The 15,735-nt window shown below is 37.5% G+C and overlaps 2 protein-coding genes across 4 annotated transcripts; both read right to left on the reverse strand.

Moving 5' to 3' along the window:
- Window positions 1-383: 383 nt before the first annotated feature.
- Window positions 384-4,982, reverse strand: LOC148981321 (uncharacterized). 2 transcript variants are annotated; one of them, XM_089130847.1, is made up of 4 exons: window positions 1,863-4,982; window positions 1,718-1,785; window positions 1,548-1,622; window positions 384-1,434 (listed from the first exon to the last, which is right to left on the reverse strand). In XM_089130847.1, the coding sequence occupies exons 1-4, from the start codon at window positions 1,988-1,990 to the stop codon at window positions 1,382-1,384; spliced, it is 324 nt and encodes a 107-aa protein (XP_088986973.1). In that variant the 5' UTR covers window positions 1,991-4,982; the 3' UTR covers window positions 384-1,381. The 2 variants fall into 2 exon arrangements, with proteins under 2 accessions (XP_088986973.1, XP_088986972.1); XM_089130846.1 differs by lacking the exon at window positions 1,718-1,785.
- A 142-nt stretch (window positions 4,983-5,124) lies between these two features.
- LOC120470337 (uncharacterized) lies at window positions 5,125-15,127 on the reverse strand. Of its 2 annotated transcripts, none has more exons than XM_089130843.1 (2): window positions 14,974-15,127; window positions 5,125-8,129 (listed from the first exon to the last, which is right to left on the reverse strand). In XM_089130843.1, the coding sequence occupies exon 2, from the start codon at window positions 8,122-8,124 to the stop codon at window positions 6,679-6,681; it is 1,446 nt and encodes a 481-aa protein (XP_088986969.1). In that variant the 5' UTR covers window positions 8,125-8,129; window positions 14,974-15,127; the 3' UTR covers window positions 5,125-6,678. The 2 variants fall into 2 exon arrangements, with proteins under 2 accessions (XP_088986969.1, XP_039515815.2); XM_039659881.2 differs by having other exon boundaries at window positions 14,742-15,127.
- Window positions 15,128-15,735: the final 608 nt, after the last annotated feature.

A 15,735-nucleotide genomic window follows, 5' to 3' on the forward strand; every position in this document is an offset into this window, starting at 1 on the left:
TTTTAATAAATTATCTAAATGTCACGTGAATGTGTGCATGACATATCTGATTTTTGACCATTTCATTTTGGTTGAGATCAGTGTGCATGTAAAAACTGGGTGACTGAAAGAAAGTAGTCTATAAATTGTGCACTGTAAAAAAAATCCTAATTTCACAGAAAATAACTGTGATTTTTGACGACCATTTTCTTTCATTTTAAAATGTACTCAAAACACTGCAAAATTACAAATAATATCTGGAAAATAAAAATGCAGCTGATATTTTAGGTATTGTTACATTAAAGAAAAAATTCCAGTCATTCACATTTTTTACAGAAATTGATTGTATTTTTCATACAGTATTTTTTCTTAAATTACATAAACATTTATATAAAAGTACAAATAGAATCTGCAATTAAATGGTAACAAAACAGTTAAAAAAAACTGTAACATTACAGTAAAACGTCATAAATTAAATAAACTGAAAAACACTGTTATTTACAGGTATTTCCTGCATTATTATGATCAAATACCTTCATTGTAAAAAAAAAAAAATCATAAAAAAATGGTCAAATGACTGGCAACAAAGGCTGCCAAACAAAAAACATAAAATTAAAGTAAAATATTCAAATTTAAATAAACTGAAAAAACACTGTTATTTAAAGGTATGTCCTGCATTATTATGATAAAATACCGTCATTGTAAAAAAAATCATTAAAAAAGGGTCAATTGACTGGCAGCACAGGGTGCCAAACAAAAACCCATAAAATTACAGTAAAAATATGTTAATTTGAATAAAAACTTGACATCACCATGATTGAGATCAGTGTTTGCTTTAGTTGACCTTTATTATATGCTATTAGTTTTACTCTGGCTGCTTTAATTATGTTTTCAACATACATTTGTTATAGCATTGAAAGCGGGAGAAGATATCAGCTGATGTTGGTCAGTTATTGGTGATGTTATAGTCAGCATGTGGTGACCTGATTCACTGATATGACAGAGAAATACCTGTGTGTATCTGTTGTGATTACGTTATAAATAGGTGTACTTAAGTTTTAGATTAAATCTAGGATTGACGTATTTTTCCCCATGAACCTTGTTATATTGAAACAATATTAATCAAGTGATTAATTTAGTGTTTTGTATTGTTACCCGTGTCTCTGAGCAATTATTGATAAACGAACTTGCTCCTTTAGAGACACTAAATTCTCTGGGTGTAACTCCCTGAGTGGCGTAGTTAGCAATCAAGTGCACCTCCGGGTTGCCACACTAACAAGAGCAAGTTGTCATTGTAGCAGATGTTAATTTTCTTTCCTAGTCTCAACCTTTTGTGCAATTGGAACGGGTTGGTCTTCCACAGGAACTATGTCCACCTCCTCTATATCCAGCACAGACTCATCTATGTGTATTTCAGGAAGCTTGTCAATCTCTGCATTTGAAGTTCCAGTAGATCTGTTAAAATAACATTGAGTCAATGAATGTCATTACATAGCTTATGTACAGCTTATATATTGTGAAAAGTGGAAAATTAATATGCCGATTAATAATTTATTAACAGTGCATACCGTAGATAGAGGAAAGGAACATAATCCTCGTCTGACTCGTCATCTTCCCAGCAAACAGCTTCCTCCATCTCAATCCTACAAAGAAAAATAAAATATTGAATTGAATAGCACACTTTACACATACATACAGGAAAAATTTAATTTTCATTCAATGTAGAGCACTTGCATACTATTCTGCAAATCATTAGCAGCTTCTAGCTCGTCATTGTTTTGTTCTGAGATTGCCAACGAGTGCATACTGCAAAAATAATAATAATTAATATAAAAAAAACATGAGTATATTCTTTTCCAAAAATGATTGGTTGTTTGACTTACCTTGATTCAAACACATCAACTTTTTCACTTTCTGTTATCAAGTCCTCTACACCTGAATCTGCACTGGCAATCTGCTTATGCAGATGAAACATCATTTTGTGAATATCATCATCCTTATCAATGATCATCTGTTAATATTTTTTTTAAATTGTACTGAATATAATGAATTATACCACAAAATGTCTATAGTTGAAATGTAGTGCAAACCTGTCATGATCTGAAGAGTCTGTAACACTCGAGACCGATGGTCCAGGAGGTTTTGCTGTGACCTCTCCTTTATATGGTGTGGAAGTGGCTGGTCCTTTGCGTTCGTAGCTAAATAATTATTATTTTTTTTTTATAAAAGCAATGCTTAGCTCACAGGCCCAAAAAAAAAAACAAAAAAAACACAACACCAAAAAGGTGCAATGAAAAAGTATGGCTAGAATTTAAAATATTGGCATGGTTTTTGGTAGGTTTTTTAGAAAATTACAATAAGTGTACCTTTTATTCAATATGAAGGCATGACTTCTTTGCCTGTTAGCTTTGTGTACAAACTATTCTAACGATACTGCTACCAGATGAATTGCATACAAATTAAACAAAGCCTGTAGCTAGTTGTTAAGTTGCAGCCCTGTTTCGTTTCAAAATCAGAGGATAAAGTGTCTGCTGAATGCAAACCTTTCCCAATATTTATAAAATCCTGTTAGCATTCGCTAATAGCATCCTACTAACATTTAGCTATCAGATTGATAATTCGTTAACTTACTCTACTAGCATTCCTTGTTACAGCGGACAATATAGATTCAGTAACATGGCCAGGCAGAGAACAAATTAGAAAAAATAGAGATATTGTAAAAACAATATATTTAACTTACTAGTCCAAAAGCATGACGGCCAGGTCAGCATCGGTCGGGAATCCCTCATCCTCCTTTAGAGCACGCCAGCGAGCGAAAGCTCGACAAATATTTATCCTCGTCCTTGCTTTTAGTTTTTAACTCTCCCTTTTTCTTTTTTTTGTCTCTTGTGACAAAATCTTTGCTTTCTTCCGAGTAGCTGTTGATTCAGCCATGACGACAACATACAGACGCCGGCAATCAAACGCGAATTGAGCTCTCATAGAATAATCTAAGGAAGTTGCGGGTGTTGTGGCAAGTGACGTATGCCGTAAAGCGATCTAATTTTGTAGTTCTTTCTGTGCTCGGGTTCCTACCCGAAACCCGAAGTTACACAGTGCCAGTAAAAGCGATACAGACACCTTCAGGCAACGGCGGACGTGTCATTCAACCTATTGTAAGTCGATGTAACATCTCAATGGGTTTTTATAATATATTATAAAGGTTGAAAAGTTCCACAGTGTGGCTTTAACCTCTGCTTTATTAACATTAACCTACATTCTACATTCTCTTTTGTTAGCACCCTTTTAGCCAGCCTATCTGCCATCTCATTACTTGTAATGCCAACATGTGCTGGGACCCACATAAATTTAACCTGACATCCCATATGACTTAATCTTGTGTTTAATTTAAGTACTTCATACAGGATATCTTACCGAGCTTTTGAATGGAATGACCTTAAACTTGCCAAGACTGATAATGAATCAGAGCATATTAAAGCCTTTTCCTGTCTTACCTTTTCCGCCCATTACTCTATTGTTAAATATACTTTTCAGATTACCTTTCCTTTTTTTCCTCAAGCACATACCAGTCTACCTCAGGCCATGTCATCTTCCAAGGGGCAATCTCTTGAAAAACTACTGTAGGGCTTATTCTAAGATTATTTACTTCTAACTCTTTTGCTACATTATTTCCAATTCGACCAAAGTTTCCCCTTAATTTTCTTCCATTTTCTCAGCAATCCTGCAATACTTTCTAATCAAAATGCTTTCGTGGGATGCGAGTCATTTTGGCCATGGAATCCAGCCCAGTAATTAGCCATCAGTTGAATCCTTCTTAATTCCAGTGTCAGTTCTCCCATTTCCACTTGTATGGCAGGTGCTGAGGAAGTTTTAAAAGCACCACAGCAAATTCTTAAAACTTGATTCTGAATAACCTCCAACCTCATTAAAAGAGACCTAGTCGCAGACCCAACCACTATACTACCTTTTATACTTTTAAGGGATGAACGACTGGCTCCCCACTCTCTTCTCGTCAAACATCTAATCACTTTAATTACCTTTTTGCACTTGTCTTCCATTTTCTTTATATGTTCTGAAAATGCCAACCTTGCATCTAAAATCACTCCCAAAAACTTAATGGAACTTACCCTCTCTAACTCTCTCCTATACATCATTACCTTAATTTTTTCCTGAATTCTTTTCCTGGTATAAAAGACTGTCTGAGTCTTTTCTATTGAGAATTTAAATCCCCAGTCATAAGCCCAGCCTACCACTTTATCTATTGCTTTCTGTACCTTTTTGTGTACTCTATATTCCTTCCTCTTTTCCACACTGCCACATCATCTGGAAATGATGTTCCAATGTCTTCTGCAGTGTTGGTCAAGTTAAACCCTCCTGTTGGTCTGGCTAACCCTCTCCATGACCCTCTTCCTTGCCTCTTCTGCTTTGGCCCTGTCTGTCTCTAACTTCCTCATACTCTCATCACTCCCTTTGTTTTCCTCAGCTGCTTTTTTTTTCTCTGTTATTTCTTCAATGAGTTCATGAAGCTCTGTTATTTCTGCTGCTGTACCACTGCTCTTCTCGTCTTTGTTGTTTCTGGCCTATTTCGCCCTGAATCCAGTTGAATCTCTCCCTCACTGACCTCTGCATAACCCTAAATTTTAGATCTTGAGAGCAATTCAATGTGTCTGGAATTGTTGACCAGGCCTTGCCCTTTATCAATACTGCCCTTCTTTTACCTGTATGGTTCTGTGAGCAGGATTTCTCTACAGAGAAGTACATCATGTTGCTCTGTCCACTCCATAGGGGCTCTAATCAACAAGAAACATTAAGTAACTAGCTCATTTTTGAATAGTAAGTATAATTCACGGTCTTGATAGATAACTACTAATAATAACTAACCCATTAATCTATTTAATACTGTTAATCTGCTTTACCCAGTATGAAAAACATTTAAATAGCATAGTAATACATTTAAGATGGATTTTGAGAAGGATGTTTATGTAATACTTGCATTGTTCGCTTCACATCATCTCTAACTTTAATCTCAATGCTACCTGAGGTGTTGTTGCTAATAGGGCTGTTGGAACGAATTCCGAAATTCGAATATAATTCGAATATTTAAAAAACCAATACTATTCGAATGCTGAAGTTACTATTTGAATATTGCTTTTATATATATTTAATATATATATATATATATATACACTCACCGGCCACTTTATTAGGTACACCTGTCCAACTGCTCGTTAACACTTAATTTCTAAGCAGCCAATCACATGGCGGCAACTCAGTGCATTTAGGCATGTAGACATGGTCAAGACAATCTCCTGCAGTTCAAACCGAGCATCAGTATGGGGAAGAAAGGTGATTTGAGTGACTTTGAACGTGGCATGATTGTTGGTGCCAGAAGGGCTGGTCTGAGTATTTCAGAAACTGCTAATCTACTGGGATTTTCACGCACAACCATCTCTAGGGTTTACAGAGAATGGTCCGAAAAAGAAAAAACATCCAGTGAGCGGCAGTTCTGTGGGCGGAAATGCCTTGTTGATGCCAGAGGTCAGAGGAGAATGGCCAGACTGGTTCGAGCTGATAGAAGGGCAACAGTGACTCAAATAACCACCCGTTACAACCAAGGTGGGCAGAAGAGCATCTCTGAACGCACAGTACGTCGAACTTTGAGGCAGATGGGCTACAGCAGCAGAAGACCACACCGGGTGCCACTCCTTTCAGCTAAGAACAGGAAACTGAGGCTACAATTTGCACAAGCTCATCGAAATTGGACAATAGAACATTGGAAAAACGTTGCCTGGTCTGATGAGTCTCGATTTCTGCTGCGACATTCGGATGGTAGGGTCAGAATTTGGCGTCTACAACATGAAAGCATGGATCCATCCTGCCAAAAGGTCACGGGCGACGTAGCTGGAAGTACAGAATCAAAATCGTCCGACATCGTTGTTTTTCCTTTTAATTCCTTTTTTTGTAAACGGCGTTTGAGTTAGTTTGCACGTTCAACCTATGCGTTCAACTTGTAAACACTGACTCTGTACTTTCAGCTACGTCGCCCGTGACCTTTTGAACATAATTACGTAATACGTGACGTTGCAAACGCGCCTCACTGAATAGAGCAAGGCTAGCATTTGTCCTTAGAAAAGTTACATTTTTGGAATAAGTTTTGAAATAACCGATCGTTTCGCATGATAAGACCCTTATTCATCGTCTGATATCGTTTAAAGACATTTGAAGCTGCATCTGAAACAGTTATTAACTGTCTTTTGGACCTTGAACCATCCGGTTCCCATTGAAGTCCATTATATGGAGAAAAATCCTGGAATGTTTTCATCAAAAACCTACATTTCTTTTCGACTGAGGAAAGAAAGACATGGACATCTTGGACGACATGGGGGTGAGTAAATTATCAGCAAAAGTTTATTTCAAAAGTGAACTAATCCTTTAATGGGCTTTATGCACAGCTGCACTACTTCCTGAACTTCAGCCAGCTCCTTGTTTCCTGTCTGCCATTATTGGGCAAAATTGATTAATTCAGGTGTGTCTGATTATTGTTGCCATGACCACTGAGGTCAAGCACACCTGAATTAATCAATGTGTCCAATAATGGCAGAGAGGAAACAAGGAGCTGGCTGAAATTCAGGAAGTAGTGAAGCTGTGCATAAAGCCAATTAACACAATTGACCTGAAAATGAGCTTTGCTCTTTATGACTATGTCTGACAATGCTTCTTTTTATGAGCCAAAAGATAAATGGATGTACTGAAATTCATCCCACATGAAGAGCAGTTGTATAGTTTCTCTCCAGCATGCACCCCTTGTGTTTGCGCTGAAGTCTCTGAAGCAGTGAAAAGCTTTCCACCAAGTGAAACCTTGTCCATGTTTTCTCCAGTAATGATTTGTTGGTGCCGTTTCAAGTAGCTTACTCTGGTACAGGCATTCAAACCGCTATGCATTTTCTGGTGCGATTTTAAATTGCAGAGCAGTTTAAAACTCTTTCCGCACAATGAACACAAATGGGGTCTCTCATCAGCATGAGTTTTCAGGTGTATCTCTAAGTGAGATGGCAAAGGGAATTTCTTACTACAATGATCGCAATTAAAAACCCTCTCTCCAAAGTGAATGCGGAAGTGATTTATGAAGTTGATCCTCTCCGAAAAACTCTTTCCACACTCAGAGCATTGCAATTTCTCACTGGAATGAATCTGCAAATGACTGTTCAGGTTTCTTTGATAAGTGAAGCTCTTTCCACACTGGGAACACGTGTAAGGTCTCTCTCCAGTGTGAAGTCTAATGTGACCCTTAAGATTTCCTTTGTGTGTGAAACCCTTTCCACAATGAGGGCAAATGAAAGGCCGCTCTCCGGTGTGAAGCCGTACGTGAACCTTAAGGTTTACTTTGTGTGCGTAAGTCTTTCCACAGTATTGGCACATGTAAGGCTTCTCTCCAGTGTGGATTTTCATGTGACTCTTAAGGTTTTTATTTAATCGAAACCTCCTTCCACACTGAGGGCATTTGAAAGGCTTTTCTCCGGTGTGTGTTGTCAGGTGCCTGTTAAGGTGATCCATGTCTGTAAAACTCATTCCACACTGATGACATATGAAACAGTTCTTCCTTGTGTGAAGCTTCATGTGGCCATTAAGGGTTACTTTTTGTGAGAATCTCTTTCCACACTGATAACAAGTGAATGGCTTTTCTCCGGTGTGAGTTCTCATGTGGTGCCTAACGTTCCCTTTGTGTGTGAAGCTCTTCCCACACAGTTTGCAGTAGAAAGGGCTCTCGCCAGTGTGAATTCTCATGTGGCTATTAAGGTTTCCTTTTTGAGTGAAACTTTTTCCACACTGTTGGCAGGTGAAGGGACTCTCGCCAGTGTGGATTCTCAGGTGGATTTTAAGGTTTCCTTTTTGGTTGAAACTCTTCCCACACTGTTGGCAGGTGAAGGGACTCTCTCCAGAATGAATTCTTATGTGACTATGAAAGTGTCCTTTACGCGTGAAACTCTTTCCACATTGACAAGTGAATGATCGTGTTTTCCGAGTTCTTTTTTGAGAGGAATTATTTTCAGTCTCTGCACAACTAAATGATTTTTCTCCACTTGTGAAATCATGGTTTGTCTCCTCCTCGTCATTAAGTTCTTGACCTTCCTCTTTAAGCAGCATCGAGTCTAAAATTAACATAATAAATGGTCAAATCAATTCAAGATTAAGTTGAAACAAAAAAGGGAGGTGATCACCAGTTTAATGGCACAAAGTAGCAGAAATCAAATAACTAAAGACAATAGGGGTGTAACGGTACACAAAAATCACGGTTCGGTACATTTTCGATACAGCAAAAGGAAAGAAATGCCAGAGAAATTTCCTATTTGTTTAAAGAAAAATATTTTTAAATAAGTGTGAGATCTTTCCTAGATCTTGAAACTTTCAGGTTTATAAATGGGGGTCATCTTTGAAGGATGAACAAATAATGTTTTGGTCATCACATTAAAAATAACTTTTAAATATATATTTATTTATATAATATTTGAATTTTGAAGTGCTGGAAAAAGATGTGTGAAGTACTTGAAAGCATTTCACCATTCCAGCCAAACTGGTTCCAGTTAGTGTTACTATATTAAACCCATGGTGAATGTTGCTGGTCTGTGGACGTAAAGTATTACTAGTTCATTCACGGCACAATGTGTTTCTCCTGGTTTCCATGACAGCGCTGTTTGATCTAATAGAGATCTACGGTTAATAACGGAGAAATGTGAATGCATCTCACTAGATCTTGCAGCGATGTTATAACCTCAGTGGCGAATTCAAATGTTTTCTTAACCGGATCTCTTAGCGCTGTGTGTTAACAGTGTTGCGTGATCGAGATCGGCTCACGCTGCACACAACATGACATCATGACTTTTTTCGTAAACATACACGCCACTTTCGAGTCAGGTGGCGTGTTATCTCTACGCATTTTGATCTATCCGCGTGTATGTCTACACCATTAACGTCCGCGTCATTCCGCGTGTCTGTACACGCAGTCAAATCTCCAGTCATAAATGCCATTAACCCCAGTGACGGTTAGGTTTAGGGACGGGGTTGAGGTAAGTCATATATTTATATAACGTTAAGTCAGCGGCGTTCATAAACACGCTGAAAGGCGATTATGCGTCTTGATAGCACGCCAAAAATGGAAATACGAATTGGCGTGGCATACACACGCTACTTCATGAGATCAGTCTGCTGCACAGATGTTGCTGGTCTGAACTGATAAACGATCCGTGAAGCACATAACGAGTATCGCAGTTTTGTTCTGCTTTCATTACGCTTGCCATTTGATGTTGCTCAACGTTGTGTTGGCCGCGTCAGCACGAATTTTGCCGGCAGGAAAAATGGTCCAAGCAATCGTTCGGTTTGTATGCGTACCGAACCGGAAGCCTCGAACCGAAACGGTTCAATACGAATACATTTACCATTACACCCCTACAAGACAAGGATCCCGATTTACTAACAGCTTGCATTAAGTAGCACAAATAGAGATGGACCGGCCGATTTTCACCTGATTGGTCATGACATGACAGTCTGACATATGCTGATTTTATGCAAATGCATAAATGCATGAGTCAAATGCACTCGTGCACCGCATGATTAACGTCATGCAACATCAGTATCACACGTGCACACGGAACACACATGTAGGAAAATCTAATCGAATTGAGAGCTTGCGAATCGATATCGTATCGAATTTGAACATCTGAATAGATACCCAGCCTTGACAAACAGATATCTATGTTGTTTAGTTGCAGAAATTGGTTTGAATTGAGCCTATACAATACATTTTGAATATAAGCCTCAGTTATATTGTAGGGTGACCATATTTTGATTACCAAAAACCAGGACACTCGGCCCGGCAAACAGATGGGCCTACTCAAATGATACTCAAAGTTTACTCAAAGATACCTTATTAATTTCAATACAGTTAAAGTAGGTTATGCCTATTGTTATGTTATATTGTTATAAGAAAACAGGACAGTTGGTAACCCTATTGTATTGCACTATATAATTCAATGTTTACCACACAACATCTTGGAAATAAAGCAGTTAGTGACTACGCTTACAAGCAGCCAATAACCCATTCAAAACCGGAATATTAGCAATAACCCGGTATCACACAGCCATGAATACACTGGCAAATCAGAATTTGCTCATATTCCAGTTTTTAAAAACCCGAATATGATCCCTGGGTTAGCCCTTTTCTTACCCGAATATTTGTTCATGTAAACGCGTATCGGCCTATCCCCATCAAAAGGAACATTGATTTGTGTTCTGCGCATGTTTTATTCACAAGGAATCTTGGTCTTTTGAATAGAGGAACTTTTCGTATGCACCGTCTGGTGACGCAGCACAGCACCATACTCTTGGACCAGTACCAAAGTACCAGCACCAAAGCGCAAACAAAGGCGATCGCTATCTGCCCCTAACAATTGATTATCCGCGTGTTCCTGCTGTTGTCTTTAGATACAGGAAGAAGAATCGGAAATGACACATATTGCGTCTTAAGGTTGTCTGTACATACAAACACTAACCGTGCGTCACCGTTTACATTGGGATATTGCCAGTTGTTTACAAATTACATGTATACAGGAATAACTCTCTACTCATGCATGTAAACGGGTTATTCCGAATGTTTCGGAAACCCAAATAGTGACCTTAACCCGACTGAATATTGACAGCTTGTAAATTTAGTCAGTGTTATTTGTTTGTATAAGTTCTAATGTATATTATTTACTGATTTAGCGACATCTATTTCAGACTCAAGACAATGCAAATTCAATGGCGTTTTACTAGACATACAGTTTCCATATGAGTAAAATGTTATGTCGTTGAATTAATTTTTAGTTTAACCATTGTTTAAATCATTAACTGCTTCGAAATAGATTCTGTAAATGAAATCAATGTTTCAATGTAGAAATTGCATACTAATTTGCATACTATCCGTCCTAAATAGTTTTCGAAAATAGAATAAATGTTTTCAAATCGTAGCATTATATAGTATTCCAAAGTTACCTGGATGGTCTACTTTTTCCAATTAGTGCAGTGCCATCTAACGGCTAATATTACCCACAACCCATTGCTCTATTAAGATAAAGGGTTTGAGTGATTACTGATTAATAATCAGTAGCCTATCTAACCTGACAAAAAAAATATATTTATTAAATGTTATCCACATCATATTTAACTAAAAAAGCATTGTGAACTTTTCGTTCAACGTGAAGATTAATTTTGTTCAACACAAAACGATTCGTTTGCGCACTTTGCAGAATTACGGTTTTTGTCAAACTGTGACCCCTAGAGTTGCTGTGGAGTACTTGTACACTCGTAAATAGCATTCAAGCAGAGATGTCTCTAAACTCACGGCCTGATCCCCTCCCCCTGTGTACCAGTACCTGTTCAGGAGGATGGAAGCTGTAACAAGTGGAAATAAGGTGTGGCCCCTTTAAGAGCTGCGCCCTGTTGAACTGTCGGCAGTCTGTATTGTATGCGCCTCGAACACCACATGTATACGGTGCCGGGTTATTTCTGTTTGATGTTTATTTTAGCAGATCTTTCTTGCCGTAAAGCAATTCGTTACATCACAAGACACTTCCTGATGCTGCGGCCTGCCGGCTCAAAGTTGCAAGTGTGTTTTTTCCGCTCACAGGCGAGACGCCCAACATTCAACCCGAAAATATAACCATTGCAATAACTCCGAAGCTATTCAGTTAAGGTAAAAAAAAAAAAAAAAACTGCATAGAGCTGCTTTAAATACATCATTATGTAAACATGAGGAGAGTTCTCTGAATGAAAGACCCATGACTGACAGCTCAATGTGCGACTACATTTCTCTCTGAAATGGAATTAAATGTAATTGAATGTGGAGGAAAGACGCAATTATGAATTTTATGCATGAATCTTTGAGTCTGAAAATAAAAGTAAACAAACTGAAAAAATAAACCAAAGGTCTTTTTTTAAAGGTAATATGCAATGTAAAAACGGATTTCATAAAATTGGTATAGAAAAAACTATCGTTCAGGAAAATGAATAGTTTTTGGGTCTTTTCATTTTTTACGTTCATTTGCCTTTTTAAAGGGACTCTGTGTAGATTTTTAGGTATTTTATTATCTGAAATCAATATTTTTATTCATAAATATGTCCTCAATGGTGTACAAATACCTCTGCAAATTATCTGACTTATCCTCGTAAATGAAGAATTTATTATCTTTATGTACATGGGACGGGTAGGTTCACGGAGGCTTCCATGTCCGTTCCGCCATCTTGAAAACTATAATAGCAGAGAGGGTCAAAAAGTACCACAAGCCAAACGCGTTTCCACAACGCGTTTTCGTTCAGACTCAGAGCCATCGTCACGTCACATTGAGAGGCGCATTCCCTGCAAGTTTAATTGCACTATGATTGCTGATTGCTCTTTTGCTCTATTATTTGTAATTGCGGACCATATGCCGAGTCACAGGAGAATGCATCCTCCTCGCAAAAAAAGGCCAGACTTGAACGAAAAAGGAAACGTGACCGGAGATTGCAAAAAACAAGACCATTCATTTTTCCGTCATAAAATTAATCGGATATGGTTCGATTTTCTGCGTTTTTCGCATCCAGAGCCAGCATTTTGAGAGGTCTTTTGACAATTCAGGGCCGGGGGAGCTCGTCCTCAAATCATTGAACAGAACATTATGCGCCGTGCTTTCAGTTTCGGTTTTCAATTCGATCAAGTGTTTATGTTCTCTTCTCTATATTGGATTATGAAATTAATAAACCTCGATCCTCTTTCAATCAGATTGAAATTTAGGATCGAATAAAGTGTGATTGAGCAGCCTATTCGATAACTAATGTATTATTTGGGCACACAATATACACACAATAACAGCCTAGCTGTTCTGTCTGCCCAGCGCTTCCACAGGGCCGCGCGCGGGTGTGTGTGTGTTTGTGTGTGTCCATACCTGGTCCATACCAGACACACTGCCAGTCTCCGTTCAGAATCGATTGGTTCACGGAAATTGGTCTTGTTTTTAATATGTGGCTCCAGAATCGCTAGCAAAGCATCGAACTGTCCCGCTGACATTCTGAGGTAAATTTTGAATCGCTCAGGATAAATTCGCAACTTCTTGATAATGAACTCCTTCCTCTCGGCGCAATTTCAGGATTGGATGGATATTTTCTATTTCTTCTCTTTTCAATATGAGAGAGGGCAAAAATCATCCTCACTGCTTGACGAATCCATTTGGTATTTTTTCCCGCAAAGGTTTAATAAATACGCAACGGACTCGCAACGGACTCGGTGTGCAAGGTTTCTATGCGTGACGAATTTTTAGGCTGACGTACAGGAAAATACGCATACGAATATTTCGTGCTCAGTGTGCAATGGCCTTAAATATCGGGATATTCAACCGTGGAAATAGCTAATGCAGCAGAAAGATTTCAGAAGAGACGCTGAAGTTGCCTGCTTTCTCCTCGACAGGTTAGTCAATGTTACAGTCTGACTTAAATTTTTTTGTCATTGCTTGGTTGTGTACTTTATTATATAGACAGTATAACATTTATAGGTAAAAAAGTTAAACAAGGTCTTTGATGAATAGCAGCTATTGACTACTTTACTCGCAGCTATTGTGAAGGAAGGTGCTAAAAACAAGGTTTGTAAGTTAATTCTTTATAACCTATAAATTCAGTAAGAATATAGAGATAATGATTGTAAGAAAATATTGAAGAAAATATTGCTCTCTGTAAGATTTTCTATAGCTTTCTTTTTATATATAAATGATCAATTAGCTAAAATTGTGATTTTGCTATGTGGATAAGATTGTACAGAGAATTAAAATTAATTTATACAGCTAGACACATAAATTGTACACATAAGTTAACACATAAGTTGCTGTTTTTTTTTTTAAGTTACAAACCTGTTCACCCGGAGAAAAACTCGATGAAGTGTTACTACAAGACATCCTGTCATAGCATTTTTGGTACATAACGGCAACCGTAGATGCAATACGCACTTGAAAAAGCGAGGCGCTGGAGAGCAAAATGCAAAATACTACTTAACCACTAGATGGGGGTATTTCCTACACAGAGTCCCTTTAAGAAAGCATTTTACTTATTACTTTTGCTGCGTAGTTTTCAGTGCTTCGTCATAAGTACAAATACAACAGCTGTGTTTTATATACTATCCAGTGGTTGAAAAGAAAGGAGTAAACACGACCACTCGTAGGTTGTGACGGCTGTCAATCAAAATGTGGACCGGTGATTCGTTTCATATGTTCCCTGTTGGGAAACAAATGGATAATTCGGTAAATTAAACGTTTAATTTAACAGAATTTATCTGTTGTTGTTAAACCTGCTGTGGTTGTTTTAATTCACATCCTTTCTAAAAATATGAAAGGTTTTGGTTTTGTTTTTTAGTAGATTTTTTTCTGGAAGGGACTAAAGAACAAATCATTTTTTATCAGCTGAAAGGCAGAATATAAATGTTTTTATCAAGTTACATAGACATTATGTTTCATGGTATGTTTTAGTGTTGGTAACATGTCCCACATTTGGTTTGTTTAATGGTGGTCACCTTAGTACTAATGCTAGTAGTCTTGTTTATAACACAGAGCGTTCATCCTTTACTGGGACGCTTAAAAAAATAAATATATATATTGGGGACATAAATTAAGAGTACCCACTTCTCCAGGCACTGCAACATCTTATAGATGTAAAGATCTTAAAATAAAATTAATTTATCTAAAGGAAAAATTAAAGTGGAAACCAACCTATTTGGTCGTCAGTATCTTCATCTTTCACTCTGCATGGAATTCTTATGTCTTCACTCTCCTCTTTAAAAAACTCCATGTTTATATGTCAAGTAGATCTTCGTTGTTTCACCTTAAGTGTTTTCTACTTGTTTTCACTCTTTGTCATGTTAAAGATGATGAGAATAATTAACTGGAAAACAACCCCCATGTCTTCTGTAACTCGTGTGGATGCGTTTCAAACATCACTTACACTCAATGTTGCACCACTGCTTTATTTTTTACTGTTGCAATACTTCGTAGAAAAAAACAACAACTCTGAATCGTTTTAAACCCATTAAATTCGGGTTCAAAGCCACAAACTCTCCTCTACCAAATCACTGCAAACTCACCAAGCCTGATGTAGAATGACGTCACCGCACATACCAAAATAAAAGTCTCGTTCAAGATGTTTATCTACATTTTATTATAACCTTTATTTTACCAGGAAAAGAAGCACACTAAAATTAAGAATCTCTTTTACAAAACCGTCCTGGCCAAGACCGACAGACACAGCTCGTTTGATTTAACAAATATACACACAAGCAAACATATTTTAATAATGAAATATACGTCAATGAGGTGGAAATAAACTCCGCCTAAATGAGGCGCCACGCAGAATACTGCATTTAAGTATAATTAAAATGCGTGTTTGGCGTTAATAATTTGTCAAATTACATCATCATTTTTATTATTGTGCAATTGTTTTTCTATGCTTTATGCCGTGAATGGACCACTCCAGTGAATACATTATTGTTAAATAATTTTTATTCATTTACTCTTTATTTCAGACCTATGGGTCCATATCAAAACAAACAAAGTAGAACAAGAACAATACATAACAGACATCGATTTACAAACAACACACACGATTTATAACACAACACAAATAAGTATCACACGTGGTATAATGTTAAATAAGCATTTCACCTAATTAAAAAATGCTGGGACATATTTAAAGAAGACTCTTACTTTA

Source organism: Pimephales promelas, chromosome 5, assembly GCF_988280905.1.
Source record: "Pimephales promelas chromosome 5, fPimPro1.hap1.1, whole genome shotgun sequence".
NCBI classification, from domain to species: Eukaryota; Metazoa; Chordata; class Actinopteri; order Cypriniformes; family Leuciscidae; genus Pimephales; species Pimephales promelas.

What these genes read in the sequence shown, in the direction of transcription:
- LOC148981321 (XM_089130846.1), bottom strand. Translation starts at nt 1,990, where the DNA reads ATGATCATTGATAAGGATGATGATATTCACAAAATGATGTTTCATCTG. An exon ending in GTTGATGTGTTTGAATCAAG is followed by an intron (nt 1,623 to 1,862) that starts GTAAGTCAAACA and finishes TTTTCTTTGTAG; the next exon opens with GATTGAGATGGAGGAAGCTG. An exon ending in GTTCCTTTCCTCTATCTACG is followed by an intron (nt 1,435 to 1,547) that starts GTATGCACTGTT and finishes TTATTTTAACAG; the next exon opens with ATCTACTGGAACTTCAAATG.
- LOC120470337 (XM_039659881.2), bottom strand. Translation starts at nt 14,820, where the DNA reads ATGGAGTTTTTTAAAGAGGAGAGTGAAGACATAAGAATTCCATGCAGA. An exon ending in AGATACTGACGACCAAATAG is followed by an intron (nt 8,130 to 14,741) that starts GTTGGTTTCCAC and finishes TGTTAATTTTAG; the next exon opens with ACTCGATGCTGCTTAAAGAG.